The 27954-nt window shown below is 37.6% G+C and overlaps 1 protein-coding gene across 48 annotated transcripts in view; it reads right to left on the reverse strand.

Moving 5' to 3' along the window:
• Positions 1-27954, reverse strand: part of PARD3 (par-3 family cell polarity regulator) — a 716461-nt gene that overhangs the window by 155995 nt on the left and 532512 nt on the right. For 42 of the 48 annotated variants that reach the window (XM_078329879.1, XM_078329878.1, XM_078329877.1 and 39 more), the window contains 2 exons: positions 23051-23161; positions 4112-4354 (listed from right to left, as the gene is read on the reverse strand). In XM_078329879.1, the coding sequence (XP_078186005.1) occupies positions 4112-4354; positions 23051-23161 (354 nt within the window). The remainder of the gene's footprint in view (positions 1-4111; positions 4355-23050; positions 23162-27954) is intronic. The other 6 variants (XM_035307172.3, XM_078329880.1, XM_078329876.1 and 3 more) reach the window with 1 other exon arrangement.

Raw genomic sequence — 27954 nt, forward strand, 5'->3', positions numbered from 1 at the left:
TTCCTTAAGAGACAGGATCTTGTTCTGTTGCTCTGACTGGAGTGTGGTGACGCAATCACAGCTCACTGCAGTCTCAAACTCGTAGGTTTAAGTGATCCTCCTGCCCTGGCCTCCTGAGTAGCTTGGACTAGAGGCGCATGCCACCATACCTGGATAATTTATTTTTAATTTTGTAGGGACTGGGTCTCACTTTGTTGCCCAGGCTGGTCTCAGACTTTGGGCTTCAAGCAGTCCTCTTGCCTTGGCTTCCTAAAGGGCTGGAATTACAGGCGTGAGCCACTGTGCCCGGCCTATGCCAACATTTTTTTGCATTTTATGCCTTGTTATTTATATAAAACACAAGGATAGGATCTGCTTCTCTTTAGCATTGATTCAACATGAAATCAAAATGTTACCCATGTCACTAATACATAGTAGTAACAGTGATATTGTGACTACAGCCTACAGTTCACATGATAGTAAAATTAAATAGAAGTGACTATTTCTAGACATAGCATGATGCTACCCATAAAAAGCATTTTATAAGTAATACATAGAAATTGAGAAAATGTCCCATTTTGACACCAAATTCACCACATTTAATAAATCATCCCTAGCTGTTTCCATGTGGGGCTACCAGATCCATATTTCTGACTATAAGATCAATTAAAATGATTAAGCAGTGAAATATAGAATATTGTTTCCTCATTGAACAATGAAAATCCCAGAACAGACGCAGGCCATGTGTCAGACTGTCAACTGCCTGCATTCCCATGAAATCCAAACATTTGACTAGTAAAGGTCATTGGACACCAATTGCAAATTTTGGTGGAATTTTGTCAGTTGACAGGAGTTTCTCTATTGTGTATATTCTTCATATGGGAAATAATCTCTGAGGAGTTTCAAGTTGCATGTTTCCACTTGAATAATTACTTTTCAAAAAAGTTAGTATAAGCATATTCTAGATCATCTTACAGGCATGTGATTTCACTGTCTGACTTTGGGTTTACACACATCAAGGCACTATGGAATGCTATTTTCACTGTCTCCGGTTAATGACAACAAAAGCGAGCTGAACTTCATGCACGTGTGATGCCCCTGTGGGATGTGCAGGCCAAAGGTTCCTGAACAGGAACATACAAAAGAACTGCAGAAATTCAACAGAGAAAAGGGATGGGCAAACAGTCAGCACTGAGACTGCGGGGGTCGGCAAACGAACCCGCCTGAACCTGCCACAGAGCAGCCACCACCATAGTCATGATTTGTGCAAGAGTCGAGATTTAAGACACATTATTGGTCACATTAAGTTAATGTTGTTCATTTGAATGTAATGGCTTTGCCATTTCGTTTGTATTTAATTTGTAAAGATATTTGGTTTTATGGTTGTATAATGGTTGTCAACAGAAGGAGTTTAGTCCTATTTTATTTTTATACATATTTAAGTAACATTATAATCAAAACAATTTAGTTCAATACTGCAGTAGTAAGAGATTGTCTTTCCTTTAAAAAAAAAAAAAAGACTCGCTATACTTCTAAAGTCTGAGAAGCACTTTTCTATGGCTTTCTCTCCAACAGGAACAGAACGGAGGAGATGCCACGACTTCTCAGCCAAATCCGCATTCCGTTAAAGGTAGGTGAAGAAGGGCTTTATAGGAACAATAATTCCCAACTTTTTGAGTTAGTAACATCAATCATTGTTTCATGGACATCTTGTTCTCTGCAAAAATAATAATTACAATAAACAAAAGTTTCTATAGTCCTATAGTCCTTTTTCTTAAAAACATAAATTATGTCTCTCTGAGTTGGAGCATCTTACAAATTATCTAGTCTAATCACCCTTCTGCGACACAAACGCATATGGCTGTGCTTGAGTTAGGCTGAGAGGGGCTTTTGAATACAGCAGTGTCTAAAATGTGATTCTCGGTTACTCACAGTTTGGTGTAACTTATCCTCATGACTAAAGTCTCTTCCAGAATGTTTCTCTGAGTGGCTTTTGACAGAAATTAGGAGGCTGACTTGGGGTTAGGACAGTGCAGGATAGAGACTACAGGTGGGTATGCTGGAGTCCAGAAAGAGTGTGTTCTGAGCATGTTAGCACTAATGAAAATTTGCAGACATTTACTTGCAAGACTTAGACTCTTGTAGGGTACTATGATTTAAACTGGGGCTTTAAGGAACCACTTCTGGACCTCAGGAACTGGGAAGAAAGATCCCATCCGACTCCTGGCTCTGATGTCGTGTGGCACTTCTGAGCTACGGGAAAAACTGCTACGAGGTCGTGTGCTGTTTTTCAGATTTTCGAAGTGGATGTGGAAGGTGCAGAAAATGAGGAGTGCATTTATCAAAGATCAATAATGTCAACTAATTATTTTTTACATCCTCCAAAAGTTACTGACAATGCCAGTGTTATGGTGTCCTTTCTCTCATGAAGATAATTCCAATAGGACATTCGTGACCTTCAAATGCTGTTTGACCTTCTATAAGCAGCATTCACAAGTACAGCAGAAACCAAGTAAAAGCTTTTAAAGAAAATGTCACTGTCACTGATAATTTTATTCTTTGGATCCTGACTTATCTGTGGTTAGCTAATAAGCAAGTGAACCTTCTAGGTGATCACACCAAAGGGGTCTCAAAAAGCCACAAGCCTCCAATGTTAACTTATATTGTCCAGTTTTTATAGTCAATACCAAACGGATTTACAGATTTTCATAAGACAATAAGGAAAACTGAAAACCCAACAAAAGCAAAACAAAACAAAAAACAGAAAAATACTCTGGCTAGCATTTCACCTGAAGATCTGGCTTCCCATTTGCTATTTTTAAAAATATTTCCTTCTGGATTTGTGTGAGAGACCCATTGCATCTGCAAACCACTATTAAAAATAGCTGGAAGTAGCTAAAACAGACACTGGGTACAAAACGCAGTAACCAGTAACACATGGATGCTCTAGATGAAGTAATTCAGTACATCTCTAGTCTTGCACTCTTACAGTGCCATCCCCAGGACCAGCGGCACCAGCATCAAACCTGGTTATGTGGAAGAAATGCAACTTTTTCGGCTCAACCTCAGACCTACTGAATCAAAATTTGGGGAGAGAGTCCACCAACGTGTGTTTTAAGAAGCCCTCCAGGAGATTCTGACGCACACTGAAGCTAAAGCACTGACGCTTGAGAGCCCCTGGTTTCAATGAAACCTGCTATTTATAATGTTCAAAGTCCAGTTTCTAGATAGAGCAACACTTACCAGAAACCATTATAAGAGATGATGGGCTGATTGTATCATTTATGACAATAACATGCACACATTTGCTATAAAAGGAAATTATTTGTGAACTAAACTCATGTTACTTGAACATACAAATGGAAGAGCAGAAAAGATGTGTTTAAAGTTGTTTCAGTTAAAATTTTAAATAAATATATAGCCATTAAAATACAATTAACAGATAAATAAACACTCAAGCTGAGGGATACCCAAAATATCCTGACTTGACCATTACACATTCTGTGCATTTAAAAAATACTCATATATATCTCAGAAATATGTAAAATATTATGTATCAATTAAAAAATGATACAGTGAACAGTGCACTCCAGTGTGCTACACTATATACATAATTCAGACCTGTGGTCTGTGGCCGTCCATAAGCAATCTGTTACACTACACTATTCTTCTCATTTACCGATTCTTTCATAATATAAAGTTTCACCGCCTAATAAGTGATCCGTCTAAATCATAATTGGAACAAATCATATCATTCCACATCTATTTAATTGCCACACCTACAGGCTCTGCTAGCAATAAAAGGATATATCAATCACTTCAGTAGAAGAGTCATAATTTTAAGTTTGCTTTTCATTTGAGTTATAAACTTGAGGTTGGTTTTCAGGTATAAAACCATCTTAAGAACAAAATGAAATATGTTGGAATCATTACAGAAGCCATCAAAACCTCCACTGATCCTTCCTTTAGGTTTCGATTTGTGTCAACTCAATACTTTTAGACACAACAGCTTTTTAAAGGCCATTAATAAAAGGCAGTTCTAGTTTGAGGGCTGATGAACGATCTACTCCCTTGTCAGAAGCTATAGAAAAGTTGATTTGGAAGCAATACCAAGATTGCTCCTGGCGCCTACCTGTCTACAGGTGAAGGTTTGGAATTCCGCGGTTTTTTGACTTGGGCATACAAAGCATCCATCAAATGACCTTCTCGTGGGCTCTGAGGTCTAGCATTGAGAGCCATGGAACCTTCATAAGAAGAAACTCCCCCATACATCAACTCATCATCACAGGCAAATGTCCGATGAAAGTCTTGGATTTCAGCATAGTCACGCTCCCGGGCTTGCCGCTCCCTAAATTCTCGAGTTTTGGCTTGAATCCTATGAAATCGGAACAAAGCTGAAATCAGAGAAACTACTCCTTTTCTAGGAACTGCATATAGAAACAGTCATCAAAATGTGTTGTAAACTATATTTTATATCATGCAGCTATAGGAGATCAGTGGTATAAATAATAGGTCAAATACATTATAGATTGTGAAGTAGTGCTATGGATGCTCAGAAATAATAATTTTAGATACTTTTTGTTCATGTCAACAAGATTGCAGTCATAATTTAAATCTTTTTTTTTTGAGATAGAGGCTTACTCTGTCGCCGGGTTGGAGAGCAATGGCATGAGATCTTGGCTCACTGCAACCTCTGCCTCCCAGGTTCAAGTGATTCTTGTACCCTAGCTTCCCAAATAGCTAGGATTACAGCTGTGCACCACCACACCTGGCTAATTTTTGTATTTTCAGTAGAGATGGGGTTTTACTGTGTTGGCCAGCCTGGTCTCAAACTCCTGATCTCAAGTGATCCTCCTGCCTCAGCCTCCCAAAGTGCTGGGATTACAAGTGTGAGCCACCATGCCTGGCCATAATTTAAATCTTAAGTTTAAATTTTCACGTATTAACTAGCTTTAAAAACTCACAAGGAATAGATCATTTCTGGCATCTACTTGGATATTACTCATAAATTTAAGGCAAAAAATAATTTTTTTAAGTTACATACATTTTATATAAAAATATTTATGTGTATGTTTTATATCTATCTTACTCATTATCAATACACCATAAACATTCAACATACAGTGATGCTTAAACACAAATCCACACCATAACTCTTCATTACTAGCAAAAGACAATCTTGGCTTAATGTCATCAACTCTGTCATTTTATGGAATGCATACACAAATGGGGAATCTTTAAATTAAGGACTAGAAGGCAGGTATCCAATCAAATTCTGAAGTAAAACTTGTTTACATTACAACTAAGAAACAAACCTTAAATGTTCAACTTTACTGAAGATACGTTTAGTTTACTATGATTTTATTAAACTATTTAATACAACATCCTCTTCAACTTATAACATATTGATATAATTTATGTCCTAAATCAATCTTAGTTACCTGGAAATAATTTTAAAACCCTCAACAGAATTTTAATTTTAAAAAAATCTCCTTTATATACTTACGAATTTAAATATACACGTAAATGCAGTAAAATCTCACTTCTATAAAGCAATACTTTAGACTGAGTTTAATCTTTTGTTGCAGATATTTTTTTCATGTTTCAAGTAGACCTCTGCTAGCATAAACAATACATAAATATATATTCAAAAGAATACAGAGAAGAGATGACAGCAGCTATCAGATAGACAGCAGCAAAAAGAAAAAAAAAAAGGAAAGAAAGAAGAGAAAGCTACAGGCCAATATGCCTCATGAATATGGAAGCAAAACCTTTAATGAAATATTAGCAAATGAAATTCAGCAATATATAAAATAAATTATATACCATGACCAAATGGTGTTTACTGAAGAAATTCAAGCCTGGTTCAATATTCAATAATCAATTACTACAATCCATCATATTAACAGATCAAAGAAGAAAAGTTACATGATTATATCAATCGATGCAGAAGTATCTGACAAAATTCAACACCCATCATGTCAGAAAACCTTCTGAAAACTAGACATAAAGTAAAACTTCTAAACTTAAGAGCATCTACCAAAAACAATCGGGTTCAAGCACACATAATGGAGAAAGACTGAATGGTTTCCCTATGATAAAGTAAGGATGTGTGCTCCTACACTGTAATTCCACACAGTTTTAGAGGTTCTAGGCAATGCAATAAGCCTAGAAAAGGAAATAAAAGTACACAGTTTGAAAAGGAAGAAATAAAATGCTTCTTACTTGCAAATGACACGATGATCTACATAGAAAATTCCAAAGAATCTACAAAAATCTCCTAGAACTAAAACGCATGTTCAACAAGGTCAGAGGATACAAGATCAACATACAAAAATCCATTGTATTTTCTGTATGTTGGCAATAAACACATGGTCACTGAAATTAAAAATACAATGCTATTTATAATCCCTAACAAAACAAAACACATAGATACACATCTATAAGCCAAACTTTAGTTTATGAAGATCTATGTAAAATAAATATGTGGAAAACTACACAATGCTTCTGAAAAAAAATCAAAAAAGGTTTAAAAGTGGGAAGACATACTATGATCATGGATGGAAAGACAATGTGGGAAATAAGCCAGTTCTCCCCAAATTGATATACAAGTTTAATGCAATTTCTTTAAAAATCCCAGAAAGACAGCCTGGGAAACATGGTGAGATCCCAACTCTATAAAAAATTAAAAAATTAGCCAGGTGTGTTGGTGCATGCCTGTAGTCTCAGCTGCGTGGCAGGATGAGGTGGGAGTACTGCTTCAGCTCAGGAGGACGAGGCTGCAGTGAGCTGTGATCATGCCACTGCACTCCAGCCTGGGCAACACAGCAAGACCCTATCTAAAGAAAAAAATCTGAGCAAGATGTTTTTTATAGATAGTGACAAGATTATTTGAAAATTAATAAAGAAAGGCAAAAGACAGAATTGTTTAACTGTGGAAAAGAACAATAAAATGGGAGGAATCACTTTTCCAGATTGCAAGACTTGTAATATAGGTATCATAGCCTAGATTGTGTAGTATTTACAAAAGGATAAACATACAGATTGATGGAATCGAATAAAGAACCCAGAAATAGCTAAGAAGTATGGTCAATTGATTTCTCACAACTGTGCAACAAAAACAATTCAATGTAATAAAATAGTTTTTTCAATCAATGGTGTAGGAGCCATGAGATATCCATAGGCAAAAAGAAAAGGTAAAATCAACCTAAATTTTATATCTTACCAAAAAATTAACTCAAAATGGATCATAGGTTTAAACATAAATATAAAAGTAGAAAATTGGCCGGGCGCTGTGGCTCAAGCTTGTAATCCCAGCACTTTGGGAGGCCGAGGCGGGTGGATCACGAAGTCAAGAGATCGAGACTATCTTGGTCAACATGGTGAAACCCCGTCTCTACTAAAAGTACAAAAATTTAGCTGGGCATGGTGGCACGTGCCTGTAATCCCAGCTACTCAGGAGACTGAGGGAGGAGAATTGCCTGAACCCAGGAGGCGGAGGTTGCAGTGAGCCGAGATTGCGCCATTGCACTCCAGCCTGGGTAACAAGAGCGAAACTCCGTCTCAAAAAAAAAAAAAAAAAAAGAAAATTTAAGAAAAAATGTATGGGATTCTTTAGCAACTAATGCATGGGTTTTTAGGACTCATAACAAAACCATTATCCATAAAATTTAGGACATAAATTGCATGTCATCAAAATAAAAAACTTTCCCCCTATGAAAGCTCTAATTAGAAGATGAAAAAATAAGTACAGACTAGAAAAAATTTTTTGCAAGTCACGTATCTAACAAAGGACTCATATCCAGAATATATTTTTTAAAATACTCAAAACTCAGTCAGCCTTCTTGGCTCACACCTATAGTCCCAGCACTTTGGGAGGCTGACAGGGCTGTACTGCTTGAGCCCAGGAGTTCAAGACCAGCCTAGGCAACATAGTAAAACCTTGTCTCTACAAAAAATAATGCAAAAATTAGCTGGGCATGGTTGTACACAACTGTAATCCCATCTACTCAGAAGGCTGAGGTGACAGGGTTGCCTGGGCTCTGGAGGCCGAGGCTGCAGTGAATCTTGATGGTCCCACTGTACTCCAGCCTGTGTGGCGGAGCAAGACATTGACTCAAAAAAATTTAAAAATCCTAAAACCTCAACAATGAGAAAACAACCCAATTAGAAAATGGCAAAAGACATGAAGAGATGTTTCACTGAAGAGGACATATGGATGACAAGCATGTGAAAAGATGTTCACCACCAGCAGCTATTGGGGAAATGCAAGTAAGACTCTGATGAGCTATTACTACACACCTATCACACTGGTGAAAAGAAAAAGTAGTGACAATACCAAATGCAGCCATGGATACAGGGAAACTGGACTTCCCACACATTGCAGTTGGAAATTTAAAATGGCACTGTCACCCTGGAAAACAGCCTGGTAGTATCTTTAAAAATCAAACATATACCTATCTTAGTATCCAGCAATTGTGCCCCCAGATACTTATCCCGAAGGTGTGAAAACTTACGTCCAAGCAACAATCTGTATGCAATTGTTCATTGCCAAATATTACTGTACTTGTAATATTTAAATATTGGAAACACCCAAAATAGCCTACAATAGGTGAATCGTTTTAAAAAAACTGGGGTGTGTCCATATCACAGAATATTACTCAGCCATACAAATCAACAAACTAGTGAACTTGAATCTGTCTCAAGGGCATTATGCAATGTGGAAAAAAAAAACAGCCAATCTCACAGATCATATATGATATGATTTCATTTACACAACATTCTCAAAATGACAAAAGTATGGAGTTGAACAGGTCAGTGATGGTTAGGGGTTAGATACAGGGGGAGCAGAGAGGCAGGAGGACAGTCTCCGTGATGAAATAGTTCTGTTTCTGCATTGTAGGAGCGGATACACTGATGTGCACAGGTGATGACACAGAACTACACACACCCTGAACCAGTGCAAATTTCCTGGTTTTGATGCTGTACTACAGCTATCTAACTTAACCATTGGGAGAAATGACGAAGGGTGCATAGGACCTCTTTGTACTATTATTTGTAACTTCCTATGAAGCTAAAATTATTGCGAACTTAGAGAGAACGATCCAAGATGGCCGATTGCTAACATCTTGGGATTGCAGCACCCAGTGAAAGCACAGAGAAGGAGAGGATGCCACACTTTCAGACAAATTTTGGTCGCTCACAGAGCAGAAGATTCCTAGTGGAGGAGCTGCACGGGTCACCAGTGCGACTCTTGTGGCCGGCGCAGCGGTTTTGCCAGCACCTGGACGCGGCAGCTCTTGGTGCAGAGTAAACAGGATTGGTTCCCCATCTGACCGAGGTTTGGAGCTCCAGGAAGGCAGAGTTACCTATGACAGACTCAAGAAGGAAGCCAGACTGGAGATTCCCGGGCAGAAAAGCACCATCAGTCTTAACGCCACTGTTTTGGCCGGCGCAGTGGGTTGCTCATATTTCGGCCCTGGGAATTAACAACTTGGACGTCCACTCAGAGACCTAATTTGAAAGTTGGTAATTGCAAAGACGACAGGTGGATAAATTTACAATGATGGGAAGAAACCAGCGTAAAAAGGCTGAGAATGCTCAGAATCAGAATGCCTATCCCTCTAAAGAGGATCACAGTTCCTCACCAACAGGGAACAAGGCTTGATGGAGAATGAGCGCATCCCATTAACAGAATCAGGCTTCAGAAGATGGATAATAAGAAACTTCTGTGAGTTAAAAGAACATGTTGTAGCCCAATGTAAAGAAACTAAGAACTTTGAAAAAAGGTTTGATGAAATCCTAATGAGAATAGACAACTTAGAGAGGAATATAAGTGAATTAATGGAACTGAAGAATACAATACGGGAACTCCGAGAAGTATGCATAGGTTTAAACACTCGAATTGTTCAAGCAGAAGAAAGGATATCAGAGGTCGAAGTCCAACTTAATGAAATAAAACAAGACAAGATTAGAGAAAAAAGGATAAAAAGGAATGAGCAAAGTCTCCAAGAAATGTGGGACTATGTGAAAAGACCTAATTTACGTTTGATAGGTGTACCTGAATGCAACAGAGAGAATGAATCCAAGCTGGAAAATATTCTTCAGGATATTATTCAGGAAAATTTTTCTAAACTAGCAAAGCAGGTCAATATTCAACCCCAGGTAATACAGAGAACACCACAAAGATATTCCTCAAGAAGAGCAACCCCAAGGCACATAATCATTAGATTCACCAGGGTTGAAACGAAGGAGAAAATACTAAGGGCAGCCAGAGAGAAAGGACAGGTTACCCACAAAGGGAAGCCTATCAGACTTACAGCAGATCTCTCAGCAGAAACTCTACAAGCCAGAAGAGAGTGGCGGCCAATATTCAACATCCTTAAAGAACAGAACTTTCAGCCCAGAATTTCATATCCAGCCAAACTAAGCTTCACAACTGAAGGAAAAATAAAATCTTTTATGAACAAGCAAGTACTCAGAGATTTTATTACCACCAGGCCTGCTTTACAAGAGCTTCTGAAAGAAGCATTACACATAGAAAGAAACAACCAGTATTAGCCTTTCTAAAAACATACCAAAAAGTAAAGAGCATCAACATAAAGAAGAATTTACATCAATGAATGGACAAAACAGCCAGTTAACATCAAATGGCAGTAATCCTAAATTTAAATCAACTAAATCCCCCAATCAAAAGACACAGCCAAAACCCAACGGTATGCTACATCCAGACCCACTTCACATGCAAGGATACACAAAGACTCAAAACAAAGGGATGGAGAAAGATTTACCAACCAAATGGAGAGCAAAAATAAACAAATAAATAAAAAGCAGGAGTTGCAATTCTCATATCTGATAAAATAGATTTTAAAGCAACAAAGATATAGTGGTAAAAGGATCAGTGCAACAACAAGAGCTAACAATCCTAACACCCAGACACATAGAGACTTAGACTCAATGAGACAGAAAATTAATAAAGATATCAAGGACTCGAACTCAGATCTGGAACAAGTAAACTTAATAAATATTTATAGAACTCTCCACTTTAAATACACAAAATATTCTTGTCAATACCACATCACACCTACTCAGAGGTTTAAATGAAATATTGATTGGCCATTATTAATATCCATTTTTTTTTAGAATAAAGCAACATTTCTGTTCTCTCTCCCTTATCTTCTTCCTCTTTCTTCCTCTCCTTCACTCCTTTTTTTCTTTCCTTCTCTCAAAAAAAGAAAAAAAGAAATCAACTTGTAGACCTCTAGATCCAGGTTGGCAATGTCTCTCTCATTGCCCTGATTTCCTTCCTTCCCTTCTCTCCCTCCCTCCCTCCCTCTCTCCCTCTCTCCCTTCCTCCCTCCCTCCCTTCCTCCTTTTCTCCCTTCCTGCCTTCCAAAAAAAAAAAAAATTACTGCGAACTTAGAAGATTTTTTAAAGACAGAAAATTGCCGCATAGCATTACAAGCAAACTTTGCATTTTCCCCATTTCTTTCTTGTATCTAGTGTATCACCATCACCCCACTCTTGTTTTCCAATTTTGAATGCAGAGGATCGAATTTGTCTGATTTTTCCTCTCTTCAGCTGTAAAAAATACACAAATTTACCTAGCTAAGTGTTTCTCAATAGGGCCCAGAGAGATTTGAGAAGGAGCTATTTGTCATCATGCAGGGCTGGTCACAGCCACATGTAATCCAGCAGTGTCTCCCAACCACTGGGGCAACCAAAACTGCTTCTCCCAAAAATAAGGGGGACCTTATTTCCTGAGGTGACAACCAATGACTTTCTTAACTTACGAGCTAATATTAGAAAGTCAGAAATTTTTATCAGGACTGTTGTAGATTCTAATAACTCTAAGTCCGCAAGTTCCCAAAGATAGAATACCTACAAGAGAAACAGAAATTCAAATTCTAATGTCAAATTTAGCTAAAATTCCACTAGACATTTAAAAAATTTTTACTCCGTTTATCCATTTAAAAGCAATTAAGACCATCAAGGACACTACTATAAAAGCTGGTTACCACTAAATACTAGCTATCCATAATGAAAGTTGATACAAGTTAAGAGATAATTTTACTCTTTGCACCATAATATCTTTTTGACTCTGGATTCGGCCAGAAAACTAGCAGAAAGAGGAAAATGAGTTCTTCTTTACATTCAATGGGATATTAATTGGAAACTCAATTATAATCACTTATCTGACAACCCACCATACTATGATATTTGGTCACCATTAGTCAACCACTTAATTATAGGTAATATCCAGGGTGACTGGGCATTCGCATAAGTCTTAAAGTTTGGCAGCCTGAAGAAATTTGAAGGAACACAACAGACATAGAATGATATCAAGCTGCAATTTCTGAATATGAAGAATCCCCAAAAATCAAAAGGAATGACTCAGACTGATTTATTAATCACTGAACACTGACATATGAAGCTCAATTCATTGAAAGTGAAGAATCCAGCTCACCTATGGCAGAAAATGCAACCCTCCTATGAAAGAAAGCTATCAGAAGAGAATAGGAACACACTCTTCTCAAGGGAGGCGTAAACCTAAATAATCTCCCCAAACTTCTTGCTCATCAGTTTCATTATATTTCTGATGGGTCCTGGATTTAAATGTTCTTTTGTTCCAAATGACACAGAAAATAATATTAATTAGCAGTCAATTTCTAACAAGTTAATTTCTCAAAAGAAGTACTCAGCAGTATGAAGTACTCATCTATAAAGCCCAGATCTCAATTGCCTTCTTTTACCCAAATTTGTACATTATGACTAATCACCACCAGTCATTAATAAAGGTTACAGCCTAATAAATGTTACAGCCCCATCTATAGTACCTTCCAGAAGCACTGATTTTTTTTTCCTCTAAGCTCCAATAAAGAAGGAATTGTATTTGTATTGCTTGTCTTGTCTCACCGATAATGTGTCCCCAAAGTTCTAAAACCTGCATCACTGCTTTCCAATGTGGCAGCTTACACTGTTGATGAAAACCTTAGAATAAAACTGTGGTATAAGTGTGGTCCCCCAGATAGAACTACTGCCACAAAAGGCTACAGGATCTGGTTAGTAGCCTGAGCTAATGTGCATTTTCAAGTTCATTCTAGAAATTAATGCTAATGAGTCTTGCTGTACAAATAGCACTTTAGAGTCGATTTTTGAAACCAGGCATGCACGGTGGTTTTCATAAATTTTAGTGGCAATTCATGAGCAAAATTAACAAAAGACATTACTGAATTTATTATGCTCTTTGATATTTGAATGTCTTGTTACAAAGTGAGAAAATGGAGTTTACAACACAACCAAACGGTTATATTTGCATGTTATATATTTCCACTCTGTGGAGAAATGTATTTCAGTAAGAAAATATTTGGCTCAAGAAAAAAAACATGTTTGCTGTCCTCATAAGAATAACATGGCTTCCTAAGGAAACTTTAAGAAAAGACAGTGAGTATCTTGCAGTCGAGCACTTAATAGATCCAGATGGCCTGGGCTATAAAAGCATACTCCCTTTATCCTTTTACTGTGACCCTGAGGTCACAAATTATCTCCAAGATGTAAGAGTCACTTGTTTTTCTAAACAGTCAAACTATTGTTCAGCATTCTATCCCATTTATCTCCGGCCAAACCTCAACAATGACAGAGGTAACTGATTAGTCCAAAACCCAGCAAAAGATATGAATGTCTACTGCTTTAAACATTTCAGTAAGTCCTTCCTAGTTCTAAAAAGGAAAATTATCTGAGGTTCAGTGTATCACAGGCAGTTGTACCACCTGACATTGATGGACAACATTTATACTAGTTCCTATCCTTGAAAATTGAAAAAACAAACTGAAACAATTAAAACCTTTTATCAAGGTATTTTTAATTTAATAAAGAACTTATTTCAATTCATTATGTTCAAGCATAAATACACTTTTCCTTTTTGTAAAAAAATAAAAGTCTTCCATTATGATAATGAAATTGCCTTGAACCTGCATAGGAAATAATACACAAAATAATGTAATATACTAAATAAAGTAATAAGGTTAATTTCTTTCCTGCTGTCACTAAATTCATGCTAACAGTCTCTCTCCAGCTTGACATCAATTAATGATTTTAATTCCAGGCTCTTGTCACAGTGTTCGCTACCCTTTTCTCTAATTAAAACGGATGACGCTCGATGAAGATAAAACACACAAGACTTCTGTTTTTGTAACATTTCTATTCATTAGTATTTTTGCTTTTACAGTAAATGGCTTTTAGCGCTAATTGCAGGAGAATAAGAGGAAAGGAACTTTTTATGTATATATAGTCTTTATATATCCAGAAATATCCAAGTATGGGAATCACCACTGAAGTGACCACACTCCTTAGGATGGAAAACAACGGTGTCCCTAAACCTCTCAGTTACATTCCAAATACCTCTGTTTCCAAAGCTATGATGCTCTAACACATGGCTTTTTTTCATGGTGCATTTTTGTAAAGACTACAATAAACGGTCTTTTAATGATTTTTAATTAAAAAATGTTAATGTCTACAGAAAATAGAATATACTAATGTTAGTTTAACAGAAAAAAATGTTTTTAATAAATTTCAGATTGCTACATATCAGACAGTTGTTGACTATCTTCAAAACAATGTTCAGGATCTTACAAGCAACTCGCTTGGGAAACCTTTACCCCCAACAATGCACTGCCATCCAGAAGCCTCATTCTGGGAACAACAGTTTGTGGATCTTTTCCCAACACCATTTTTTCTCTCAAAAAGTCAGTATTATAGAAATTGATCAAATAAAACTCAAATTCATGACAAAATGAAACTTAAGCTACAAAACAACTGGAAGGAACAGTTGTTGCAAAAGCAGTCTCAGCCCACTGATTGAAGGCTTTCTTTGGCTCTTAGAGTACTTCAGCAGATGGCAGACTTCAAAAATACCACAGCCCAACTCATCTACCGTTTGGGTGATCCTCCCCCTGCCAGGTGAATCTAACAACTGCCCCCTAACAGGAGGTAAGCTGCCAGTTTGGTGCCTATGTTGAATTCCCAAAAGAGAGGTACTATTCCACTAAATTTCTTACCCTAATAACAGTTCCAATTTTAAGTGGGATTTTAATATCTTTGTCATATTACGGTAAAGGCTGATTGAGAAGAAAGGACTTCCATATTCTAAATGGGTCCTGAAAAAAATTTTCTTGCATGAAAACAACTGTTTTAAAGGTACACTTCCAATTCCAGGGAAGAATGTAAGTTGCTGAAATCCATAGTGGTCCCTTAGAATAGGTGGGAGGGAAAGTTAACTTGCAACCCTTAATACTAAAATGAAATGAAACCAGTTTTAAAATACAAAATGGTTAAAAGTGAAAAAGAGATCAAAGAAAGCATTAAAGGGAGACTGCTAACCACTAATACAATGACAACTTGTAAAGAGTCCAGACAGTGAAAAGACTGCCTACCTTCCCTTCCATGAGCCCTTGTGCTTCGTGGGAGGGAAACAGAATGTGAGGGTAGAATCTTTCCAGTTTGCTAAGTTATACATATTCTTGGGAACAAGATCTAGCTCCCAGACTACCATCTCTATAAAGCAAGTCTCTGCTAACTCCAGCCCAACCAATCTTTCCCCTTTCCAAAGCTCTGTAATCACCTATTTTTACAACTGATTATACTGTCTTTTCCCCATGCTCAGAGACAGGGTCTTGCTCTGTTGCCCAGGCTGGAGTGCAGTAGTATGATCGTAGCTCACTTTAGCCTTGAACTCCTGGACTCAAGCCATCCTCCCACACTAGCCTCCTGAGTATCTGTGACTACAAGTGCACATCACTGTGCCCAGCTAATTTAAAAAAAAATTTTTAGAGACAGAGTCTTACTATGTTGCCCAGCCTGGTCTCAAACTCCTGGCCTCAAGTGATCCTCCCACCTCAGCCTTCAGAGCAGCCTTACATCAATTTTTTAATGTTAACATGTATAAATCTTTTTCTCTTAACAAAGGCAAGGGATCCCTGAGAGAGGGAAAAAATTATTAAAATAATAATTTTAAAAGGACTTATCCTATCTGATATGGTTTGGCTGTGTCCCCAACCAAATCTCATCCTGAATTGTAATTCCCATTATCTACACATGCCATGGGAGGGACCAGGTGGAGATAGTTGAATCACGGAGGTGAGTTCCCCCGCTCCTGTTCTCTGGCTAGTGAGTTAGTTCTCACAAAATCTGATGGTTTTATAAGGGGCTCCTCCCTTTGCTGGGCTCTCATTCTTCTCTTTCTTGCCACCAGGTGAAGAAGGACGTGTTTGCTTCCCCTTCTGTAAGTTTTCTGAGGCCTCCCAAACCCGGTGAGTCAATCAGACCTCTACAAATCACCCAGTCTCAGGTAGGTCCTTACAGCAGCGTGAGAACGGACTAATATACTATCTTATACACTTAATATATTGTGAAACAGCAAACAGTTCTCTTATATTCACTAATAAAACACTACAATAATATTTCCCTAACCAACACACATGAACACACCTCTACAGATACTCACTCAAGTCATGTTCAGGCTTTCATAGGTATTAGAGCACCTACAATTACCAAAGCAGAGAGATGCACTTAAGCCAAGTATGTCTAGGACAGCTCTAATCGGAAATCAAACTGCATTTTCCTACCTCATTTGCAGTATCTGTCAGTAAAATCAGTTTCAAATATATAGAATGCCTAAGGCTTAATTTTCCTCAAGTATTCATCTATATTTTTTCCTTTTTTTAAAGAAACAGGCTCTCTCACTCTGTGGCACAAGCTGGAGAGCAGTGGCACAATCATAGTAGCTCACTGCAGCCTTGAACTCCTGGGCTGAAGCTATGCTCTTGCCAGTGTTGGAATTACAAAGTGTCAGGATTACAGGTATGAATGACCAAACCCATTAAAGCACTTATCTAAGTAGTTAAGTTCTACAAAGTAGGTTAACAGATTCTTAAAAATTCTTATTTACCTGTGCAATAAAAATTTTTTAAAAATTTGAAACTTACCCTATTGACTAGAAGTGACTTTCCTGAAGGATTTGCGAGGTCAAAGAAACATGAAAGGCCGGGCACGGTGGCTCAAGCCTGTAATCCCTGCACTTTGGGAGGCCGAGGCGGGTGGATCACGAGGTCAAGAGCTCGAGACCATCCTGGTCAACAAGGTGAAACCCTGACTCTACTAAAAATATGAAAAATTAGCTGGGCATGGTGGTGCGTGCCTGTAATCCCAGCTACTTGGGAGGCTGAGGCAGGAGAATTGCCTGAACCCTGGAGGCGGAGGTTGCGGAGAGCCGAGATCGCGCCATTGCACTCCAGCCTGGGTAACAAGAGCGAAACTCCGTCTCAAAAAAAAAAAAAAAAAAGAAACATGAAAAATGCTGCTACAGGAGAAAAAAATTTTTCCCATCAAAAAGTTAATTTTTAAAAGGCAATCTTTGAATGACAATAAGTGATGTAAATGCTAAGATTATTGTTAGGAAAACAAACATGTATCACCTGCTGGAAAGGATCCTACCAACCGAGATGATCAAAAAAAGTGTCAAAAGTTCGCGTGATTCCTCAAAGCAGGTATAACTGAGAACAGTTGGTCAAATTAGAAAGAGGAATCAGCATGCAGAAAATTCACATAAACCTGCAAAGTGACACACCAAGAACGGGGAGTCCCACTGAAGGACACAGATAGTTCAATGGTCCAGTGTTGAAAACACAAGGCTTTGAAGAATGATTAGAACACTAAACAATGGAAAGTTTCGAATCATCCATTTCCTAAGGAGATTGATAAATGTTCCTTCCATACTGGGAAGATTTCATAAGAAATTAATTAACTTGTTTATATCTCCACGAGAAGCAGTCAATATCCCTGGAAATATTCCCAAGCATAACTTACTAAGTAGATATAGATGATAATATCGTAGTAGCTTGTAGATGATAATATTGTAGAAAATATTGTAGTAATATTTGTAGAGCAAAAATAAATAAATAAAAAACAGGAGTTGCTATTCTCTGATAAAATAAATTTTAAAGCAACAAAGATATAGCGGTAAAAGGATCAATGTGACAAGAAGAGCTAACGATCCTAACGCCCAGATACATTAAGACCTATAAAGAGACTTAGACTCCCTAGACTCTCACACAATAATAGTGGGAGACTTCAATATCAGTATTAGATAGATCAATGAGATGGAAAATTAATGATATCCAGGACTTGAACTCAGATCCGGAACAAGTAAACTTAATAAACATTTATAGGGCTCTCCACTTTAAATACACAAAATATACATTCTTGTCAGTACCACATTGCACCTACTCATAGGTTTAAATGAAATATTGATCGGCCATTATTAAGCACAATTATTGGCATAAAAGAGGTTTTCAATACCCATTTTTAGAATAAAGCAACATTCCTGTTCTCGCTCCCTCTTTTTCCTCTTTCTTCCTCTCCTTCACTCCTTTTTTTCTTTCCTTCTCTCCTTTCTAAAAGAAAAGAAAGAAAGAAAGAAAGAAAGAAAGAAAGAAAGAAAGAAAGAAAGAAAGAAAGAAAATATTTGCAGAGGCCAAGCACGGTGGCTTGCACTTGTAATCCCAGCACTTTGGGAGGCCAAGGCAGGTGGATCACGAGGTCAGGAGTTCAAGACCAGCCTGGCCAAGATGGTGAAAGCCCATCTCTACTAAAAACACACACATACAAAAAGAAAAAAAAATATTGTAGTAGCTTTCAATGGCTGAATAACTACAAAGTACAAGCCAGTTAACATTATAAACCTCATTTCATAGAAGGAATAACATGAGGAGAATATTATGTAAGAGTTGGGGAGTGTGGCCAGATGTCACAGCTAATATTTCATGTTTCAAAACATCCTTCCCTCTTTCTGTCCCTCTTTCCCATCTGTCTGTTCACACAGACCTGATCTTGATCCAGAAAACATTTAGCATGATTTTCTAAGAAAGCATAAAAACGCAAAATAAATCAAGATGAAATAGATGTCAGCTTAAAAGTATATAGGTCTGGACAATATGTACTTTATAGGAAAAAATGATTAGAATGTCACAGATCCATATGTTAACAGTGGTGTTAATACAGATAAATTTTTGTTTTCTGATTTTAATTTTATGGGTTTTCTTCCCAAATTTTTCTGTAGCTTTTAGTACAAGAATAAACTTAGAATTAGAGCTTAAAAAAGGAAATGTTTTAAGCAAGTGAGAAAGGTGAGAAAAAGAAAACTGAAAAAGAAGGAGCAGTTGAGAGCACGTACTTTTAAAAGTCCATAAAACAGAAGCCAGAAAGTAGAGAGAGGTTACAACACTGCCTTAAACTTGCTCTCAGTTCTATAAAACAATCAACTCCGGATCCTGTAGCCTATTAGAGGAGTGAGCTGGACACGGCTCAACCAGGAGTCCGTGGTCTTCACTTGCCATCAGTATTTCTCCAGTGACTCGGAATGCTGCAGGATGTCAGTGTTCCAGGAAAAACAAAAAGTGAGGGGCTGAGAGGATGTTTTGAGAAGAAATAAATTTGGAGGTTGGTGACTCTCTGTTCTTATCTTAGTGACTCATGATGTACATGAACTTGGTAGAATTTTGAGAAATAACAGAGTAGAAAAATATGCATACATTGGTTTAAACAAGCATTTCTCAAATGTATCTGTACACAGAACGCACTCTCTGCTGCTGAACACTGGGCAATCCTGTACCACACAGTGTATTTACTACCACTTAAAAATACATGGAAGTACCACTGGAGCAAAAACAACAGAAAGCCAACATGTTCTTTGTGATGCTTGGTCAACAGAACTCTACACTGTGCTTTGTATGGGAGGCTGAGTGGACCTGAAGTTACATAGATCGCTTAATTGGAACATGTTCTGTTTGGAGTTTGGAGCCTAAACCTTCAGGGTGGTTGAAATGAGCCAGCAGAGGCGCTGTCCCTAGGCATGCCTCAAAGTCAGAGGCAGGAAGCACTGAATTCACATTTTTACTTAGTTTCCCAGTCTATCTCCAATGCAGCCAACAGCATCTCTGAAAAGACAGGGTACCTAGGTTCAGCACACAGAATGAGGAAGTCAAAATGGCAAGAAGCCGTTAGCTTCTCCATTGGCATCATGCCCAGACTCCCTGCTTCTCAAGAAGACGGCACTCATGGAGGCTCTGGTCTGAGGCAGGGCAGGACTAGTAGAGCAGAGCATGGCTCCATATGGTGATCCTCCTAGTCCTTTTCTCCCATATGGATGGCATTTACTCAAGACTAACTTCACAGTGTTGGTGGCAAGTGATGGAAAGGGAAGGAAGTTAGCAGGAACAGAGTCAAACTTAATCTTGGACTTTGCTCGGAACAATCTAGTTTATGGTCACCGTCTAAGTATATCTTAACATTGTAGAAAAAACATTTTAAATTATAGTCGTAGCCCTTTTCATTTTTCAATATTTGTATCTTGAGCAATATTCAGGATTCACAGATGTATACAGACAAAAAAAGTTTTGGTTTGTGGACAATCTTAAGTCATGGGGAACGTCAGGTTTTCTATTTTTATATGAAATCAGTCAAAATAAATTTTGGAACTCAAATAGCTACAGTGGTAAATAATGTCTTAGGAGATATTTCACTACTAGCCAGCAATGAGGGAAAGGTTGTAAGGAGAATATAAGTAGTGGCTTATTTATTTTTATTGATTCCTCCAGCCAAAATGTTTTCAAGGAAGCTGCAGTTTCCACTCTCAGGAAGAACACTGCCAACACCACAGTCAGAGCAGAAAGGAGGACTTGTGAAACAAGCTTGCCCTATGAAATACAAGCACCAGACATACTCCACTTCGTAGCTGAGTCCATTTCTTGCATTCATTTGCTTATTACAAAATCCACGAGTTTAAATGAAACATTTGCAAAAAGTTGTTATTGAAATACAAAGTCAAAATAAAATAATTTTCTTAAATTATGAGCCTAATTGATTTTTTTAATGGACCATTCACTTGTTCCTTGACCCTGAAAGATTTGTATTTTAGGCCTCCTGTACATTGTAAATTCATTACGATCAACCTAGTTCCCAGAAGTATTGCACCATTAGAGGTACAGAGACGGAAATTAAAAGCGAAACTGCGAAGTGAACTGTGCCTCGGGCAAATTAATAATACAAGTGAAGCCATTATGTAAAAATCATTGTTTGGCTAGAAATATTTGACTAAGCACCATAAAAGCATTTTGGAAAACGGTAATAGAATTCTGCATGGAAACATAGCAGTCACCTTAAACGGCACAGAATAAATATTGAGAACATGGAAAGTGGCACAGGATTAATGAAGTTATTCCCTGTGGCAGGTATCAAGATAGAGGGAGGTACAATGTTTCTGTCACTCAGATTACTCTCTGAGTACATTCCATATTTGCCTGTATTTACCTGGTATTGGCTCCTCCTTAAGGGAGAAGAAACTCTTCTAGGATAGAAGTTTATACTTCTGAGCCACTAAATGCCACATCACATACACTCAGGAAGACTATGCACCCAAACCCCAAAATAGTTCACTAGTAAGTTCGGAAACCCCAAAATTGATGAGGATTAGAAAGAGTCCTACAAAGCAAGGTGAAATGATTTTTAAAAAATAGAAATTGAGGCCAGGTGTGGTGGCTCACGCCTGTAATCCCAACTCTTTGGGAGGTCAAGGTGGGCAGATCACAAGGTCAGGAGTTCAAGACCAACCTGACCAATGTAATGAAACCCCATCTCTACTAAAAATACAAAAAATTAGCTGGGCATGGTGGCACAGGCCTGTTTTCCCAGCTACTCAGAAAGCTGAGGCAGGAGAATCACTTTAACAAGGAGGTGGAGGGTGCAGTGAGCCAAGGTTGCGCCACAGTATTCCAGCCTGGACAACAGGGCGAGATTCTGTTTTAAAAAATAATATTAATCATTAATAAAAATAAAAATTGAGGAAGAACCAGCAGACTTGCTTCGTAAATTTAGAATTCGTATTTTTCCAACATTCATTTTCTACCCTGAAAAGGTACAGAGACTCAGAGTAACCATTCTACTCAAAAAATCCTCAGCGGTATTAAAAAGATGAATGAAAGTATACCCAAACACTAATCTCTTTTAAATAAAACTATTGTAGTAAACTATTTTCAGTTGTTTCATTCATTAAGCATTAGAGTGGAAGCATCCTAGCTTTAGATTTATAGCAGAAACACTGCACCTGATTTCAGAGATGCTAAGCTACAGTCCTAGGTGTGGACTGTACTTAGCTTTATAAACTTCCTCAAGGTCCAAGAAACTCACTTAAATCCCAGATTATTTAAAGTAAAATAGGCATAGTACCTCTCACTGTGGCTGCTCAGAAAATGAAATGTGATGACAGAGAGAAGCTCACCGTGAGCCTGTAAACTCTAATAACAGAAGTGTGAGATGGCTTTCTCACCCCCTGGAATTATAATGAGAAAAATTCTAATCACTTAGAAAAATGGTTTTCGAGTGCCTGCTTAGAGTAACTCTTTTCATTCATTTCATTGGTCTTTAAGTTCTCAACATGGAAATGACTCAACAATAGATAACAATCCTTCCGGAAGACGTGGAAAACTTAAGTGGAAAATGTCACAAAATGCGAAGATGGTGAAATAGAAGGAGAATCAAGAAGTAAGTGTCAGGTTTCAAAGAAAAACAACATAATGAATAACAGCCTCCTGAATTCTTACTATACTTAAAATGTAATATAAAAATTCAAAGAGTTCTACTTCCAGAAGAGCATTTCTTTAAAGTTATAATACACTAAACACCCATATATCAGTGAGGCAGGATTTTAAGTACTTTCTGTGTTATTTAAACAGTAGTACTAGTTCAGTATTCCTGTTTGTTTATTCATCTAATATGCTGTTCTATCTCCTACACAAAAGATCTTAACTAAAGCAATTAAAATCCACCTTGATGTCTCAAATACATATAAGGTTTTTTTTTTTAATGTCTCTTCACAATATTTTCACCCACAATCATCAACAGTTGGGTTGACACAAGAAATACAAAAAGTAATTAAATGCAAAATCTTCACATTAAAAAAGAAGAAAGAAAAAAAAAGAACTTCTTTCTAAGGAGGTTTAATCAAGTAACTGAAGTCTACCTCTCCTGTTCCTGCTTCATTCGTATCCTCTCCTCTTCTGACGTAAAGGATTCCTGTATTTTTATTTTACCCGTTTTCTCAATCTTGTCATCTTTTCGATGTTTGCCAAACCTGTTAATAACAAAAAATTCTAACTTGTCAATATATACAAAATGAGCTTTCGTTCATTTGTGGTAATGATATGTACCCAAGGAAATGAATGTTAGCTTCTTCAAAACAGGGACCAGGTGTCTTCCGCAGTCAATAGTTTGGGTCAGGACTAGTATTTTGAATTAGATTATTTTATTCATTTTAAATTAGAACTTTCCAGAGAAAACTCTTTAGGAAAATGGTCTCAATGGCATTATTCTTTTACCAAAACAAAAAGAAACAACAATAAGACTTGTGGTTTATCCTTATTAAACAATTAATACATCTGTAGGACTAAGCGCTGAATACTTCAGATGCTAGAGGAAGCAAGATATGCATTGGAATGGGTTTTGCTTGGGACTAAAGAATGATAATCCACAATCATCTAGTTAATAATTTTTTCATAAACAACTATTCTTTATTTTCACAGCCAGGCTGATTGGAAACATTCATCATAGTTTAAAAACTGACAAAGAAGGCCATGCTTGCAAGGTTTAAAGTACAACAGATAATTTACGCTGCTAGAATACTTTGTGCTTTCATTAAATTCAAAGGTTTAAGGTATTTTCATCAAATACCCTCCTAAATGGGATGAAAAGCAATTGCTGAATGTGGCATCTTTGACTTGGAAATCTACATCTGATCAAAAGCTAACATATGGAAAAAACCCATGATTCAAAAACAGTCCAACAAACTTCTGCAGATGGGTGCTGAGCTCTTTAATAAAACACTAACATTATTCTCTTCTGGCATCCAAAACATCCCAGAACCCTCCAACTTGGTATCAATTCCTTTCCCAGCTCTATTATTTTTCTCTATAAAAGACCACGTTGCCTGGAATGCACGCACTCTATAGCTGTAAGCAGTCTTCATCTGTAATGCATTGGTCACCAGATGTTTCAAAAAAGAAACATTTTATAGACAGTCACACGACTAAGCATTCAGAAATAATTAAAGTATATTGAATATTTCTTTTAGAAGAATAACAGGAATCTGGCTTACTGTGACAGTTTCATATCAAAAAAGAGGGCCAGGGCCAGTGGCTCACACCTGTAATCCTAGCACTTTGGAAGCCTGATGCAGAAGGATCACTTGAGCTCAGGAGTTCAAGAACAGCCTGGTCAACATACTAAGACCTCATCTCCACTAAATATCAAAACAATGTAATATAAAGTAGCTGTAATCCCAGCTACTCCAGAAGCTGAGGCAGAACTGCCTCAGCTTTTGGAGTAGGATCGCTTGAGCCTGGGAGTTTGAAGCTGCATGAGCCATGACGGTGTCACTGTGCTCCAGCCTAGGAAAAAGAGGGAGACCCTATTTCAAAAAGAAAGAAAGAAAGAGAGAAGAGCAAAGGGTCCCAAAGTTGACATAAAAGAGAAAAAATTATTTCTATTAATGTCTTTTTTTGATAGCCTAGATTTTTTTATTAATACAAATCTGAGTTCAAATACTTGTCTACATATGAATTAAAGTATATGTAAGCATTCCTCATATATTGATTAAAATACCACTTTATTTGAAAGGGGTTTATAAATACGGAAAGTATTCTTAAAATGTTAAAACAGAGAAAAGGTAAGACATCACCATCACTTCTTTAAAAATTACATACACTATATGGCAATCAAAACTGGCTATAAATTAACTTTATAAGGCAAATCTACGCTTAAAATTAAATTTTTGATCACAGCAATTGCAAAAAAAAAAAAGAGAAAATTCTCCAGAACTTAAATCCAGAATCTGACCACGTTTCATAAGGTGTAAAATACATACTCTGCATTTAAACTAAAAGTACAAAACACTAATAATTTGCACTATTTTTATTAATATATCAATAATGCCTCAGAATTATGCACAATGATGGGCTTTCCAGGTGAATGAATAAGTGAAAGAAAAATTATTAAAAACTGATACATCTCAGGAGAAGTCAACATCTAAAATATCACACTCATTGATCAGCTGAAAATGTATTGGGCATCTACCATGCATGCAGGGCTTAGTTGGAACACCCAGGCTATAAACAGTAAACAGAGCACATTAGGTCATTTCAATGGCCATAGAGCTTCGAAAGCTTATCTTTAGGAAATGCATTAGCATATAACACATCAGAGTGAAAGTGCTAAGGGGGAAAGCAAAGCAGAGTAAGGAGACCAAAAGTGACAGGGAAGAGGCTACTTCATGCTGGAAGATGGCCTCTCTGGTAAGTCCACATGTGAGCAGAGATCTGAGCTAGGAGTCAGCCGCGTTGGCTGAGTCGGCAAGGCAGAGGAGCAGGCAAGTGCGAAGGCCCTGAGGCGCAGGCAGGCTGAGTGTCTTTGAGGAAAGGCAAGGGCAGTGACAGGGCTAGAATGGGAAAAGGCAAAGAGAAGGCAGCAGGAAAGGAAGTAGAGTGGCAGCAGGGGCCAGACCATGTGGGTTCTTGCTCACCACACAGGATTTTGGACTTTACTGAGATGACGTGAAAAACACTGAAGGATCTGGAACAGAGGAATGGCACTGGTGACATTCTAATGATCCTGGATGCAGTGTGAAGAAAGAACGCACTGGAGGTGGAAAGCTGAAATCAGGGAGAACGATCAGGAGGCCGTGGTGATGAACCCGCTGGCAGTGGAGGAGAGGGAGAGAAGTGCTTAGTTTCTGGACATATTTTGACAGCAGCACCAATAAAATTTGCTAATAGGGAGGTCACAGACGTTAGGGAAAGAGAGTCAGTGACTACTCCAGGGTTTAGCCAAGCAACTGGAAGAAAGGAGTTGCTGTCCAGAGAGATCTACAGAGCCAGAGAAGGAAGAGGTTTGGTGGACTTGGGGGTTAGGATGACGTAATAGCAAAAATTCAAGGGACAGCAGGGAGCCGGATGGATTAATCTGAGTATCATCAGATAGCATTTAAAGCCAGGGCGTTCACTTCATCCTGGGCGTCCTACAACACCGAGGCATCTCAAAGTATAAAATGTACTAAATCCTAACTTCCAGAAAAGTTTAAGTTCAAATTTTAATACATCATATTTACTTATAATGAAGTATTCCTAAAGGCAAATCATTTTAACCATTTAGTGTTTCTGTGCATAACTTTCAAATGATACAATGTTGCCACATTGACTTACCAGTTTTTAAGACAGCATGCTGATTCACATTCCTACATTCCAGATGGTATGAATACAATTCTGTGTCATACTTGAGAAACACCATGCAATGACACAGAACAACACATTCTCTATCTGTACCGAAAGGTACCGTTTAGTCTTGCACGAAATAGTGTACATGCTCCTTAAGTTAGTAATGGTGAGGAAAGATTTAGATTGGTTGATTTGGCATGTTTTAAAACAGTTTAGACATTTTCAGCCCAAAGCTAATGTTGAGTTAATCAACTATGTCAAAATCTTTTTAGAAAACGGTATTGGTCCTATATTGTAAAGGTTTCAGTTTGCTGACCAAATATCATATATACATGTGAACTGAGTCAATCAACCTTCACCTTTTTCTCTTCAGTACATATGACATTTTTAAAAGAGCAGAATCCTGATTCATACCTAAGGACTGCATATTTTCCCATTGCATTTCATATCAAAATATTAACTAGTTTCCTACACCACCTCCTAATCACTGGAATAACAATTTTATTATTTGTAAATGTATTACCAAGCTGTTATAACACACTTTCCTTTTTCAAGAGTATAGATTTGGCCGCACGCAGTGGCTCATGCCTGCAATTCCAGCACTTTGGGAGGACAAGGCAGGCAGATCACTTGAGGTCGGGAGTTCAAGACCAGCCTGGGCAACATGACAAAACCCCATCTCCATTAACAATACAAAAATTAACTGGGTGTGGTGGTGCATGCCTGTAGTCTCAGCTACTCAAGGGGCTGAGGTGTGAGGACTGCTTGAGCCTGGGAGGTAGAGGCTGCAGTGATCCATGATTAAGAGTGAGAAACCCTGTCTCAAAAAATATATATACAGATTCAAGATTAATGTATGAAAATTAAAGAAACCATAGGTAAAATATTTATAGGTAAGTATTGGACATTTCTTTTAGTAACTGCTTTAGTTAATAAGTTATGTGATTTCTTTAAGATATAATATAAAATCAGAGCATATTACTTAATAATTGGGGCCAAAATGGATCACTCAGTTTCATGACAAATGAAATCAACTACAAGTAAAAAAAATATACCAACATTCTAAAATGTAAAAAAGAAAAAAAGTACCTATACCCATATTTACTCTAGTACCCAATATATTCTACTGTACTTCTTAATTTATAGTTGCTTAATTCCTAAAAAGGGGAGGCAGTCATTGAAAAATTTCACCTATACCTATACTCTAAGGTCAGTTTCACAGCAGAAATTGGCAATCAGCAAATGAAGACAATCAATAGCGAAATGCTCAAAAACCTGGAAAATATTAATTATTTGTATGTTATCACCTTTTAAAAGCCAAGGATGAATCAGATGGGTCACTTTCCAAGAAACAGTATAGCTGAAGAGATACTGTGCTAACTGTCTATCCAGCACCAAACCCAATCTCAGCACAGAATAAAAGAGTTTTATTCACACAAAGAGTTTTGCAATCTGCTCTGACTGACTCACACAAAGGTTCAGAGGAAACTCTACTACCCAGCAGGTGTGAGGCTGAAAGGTAAAGTGGCCACCTACACTGGTACCTCAGGAAGAATTTGCTAGTCATGAACTAAGACATACTAACATAGGAGAAGGACTTTTTTTTTTGAGAGAGGGTCTCACTCTGTCACCGTGCTGGAGTGCGCGTGCAGTGGTGCAA

Source organism: Callithrix jacchus, chromosome 7 (genome assembly GCF_049354715.1).
Source record: "Callithrix jacchus isolate 240 chromosome 7, calJac240_pri, whole genome shotgun sequence".
NCBI classification, from domain to species: domain Eukaryota; kingdom Metazoa; phylum Chordata; class Mammalia; order Primates; family Cebidae; genus Callithrix; species Callithrix jacchus.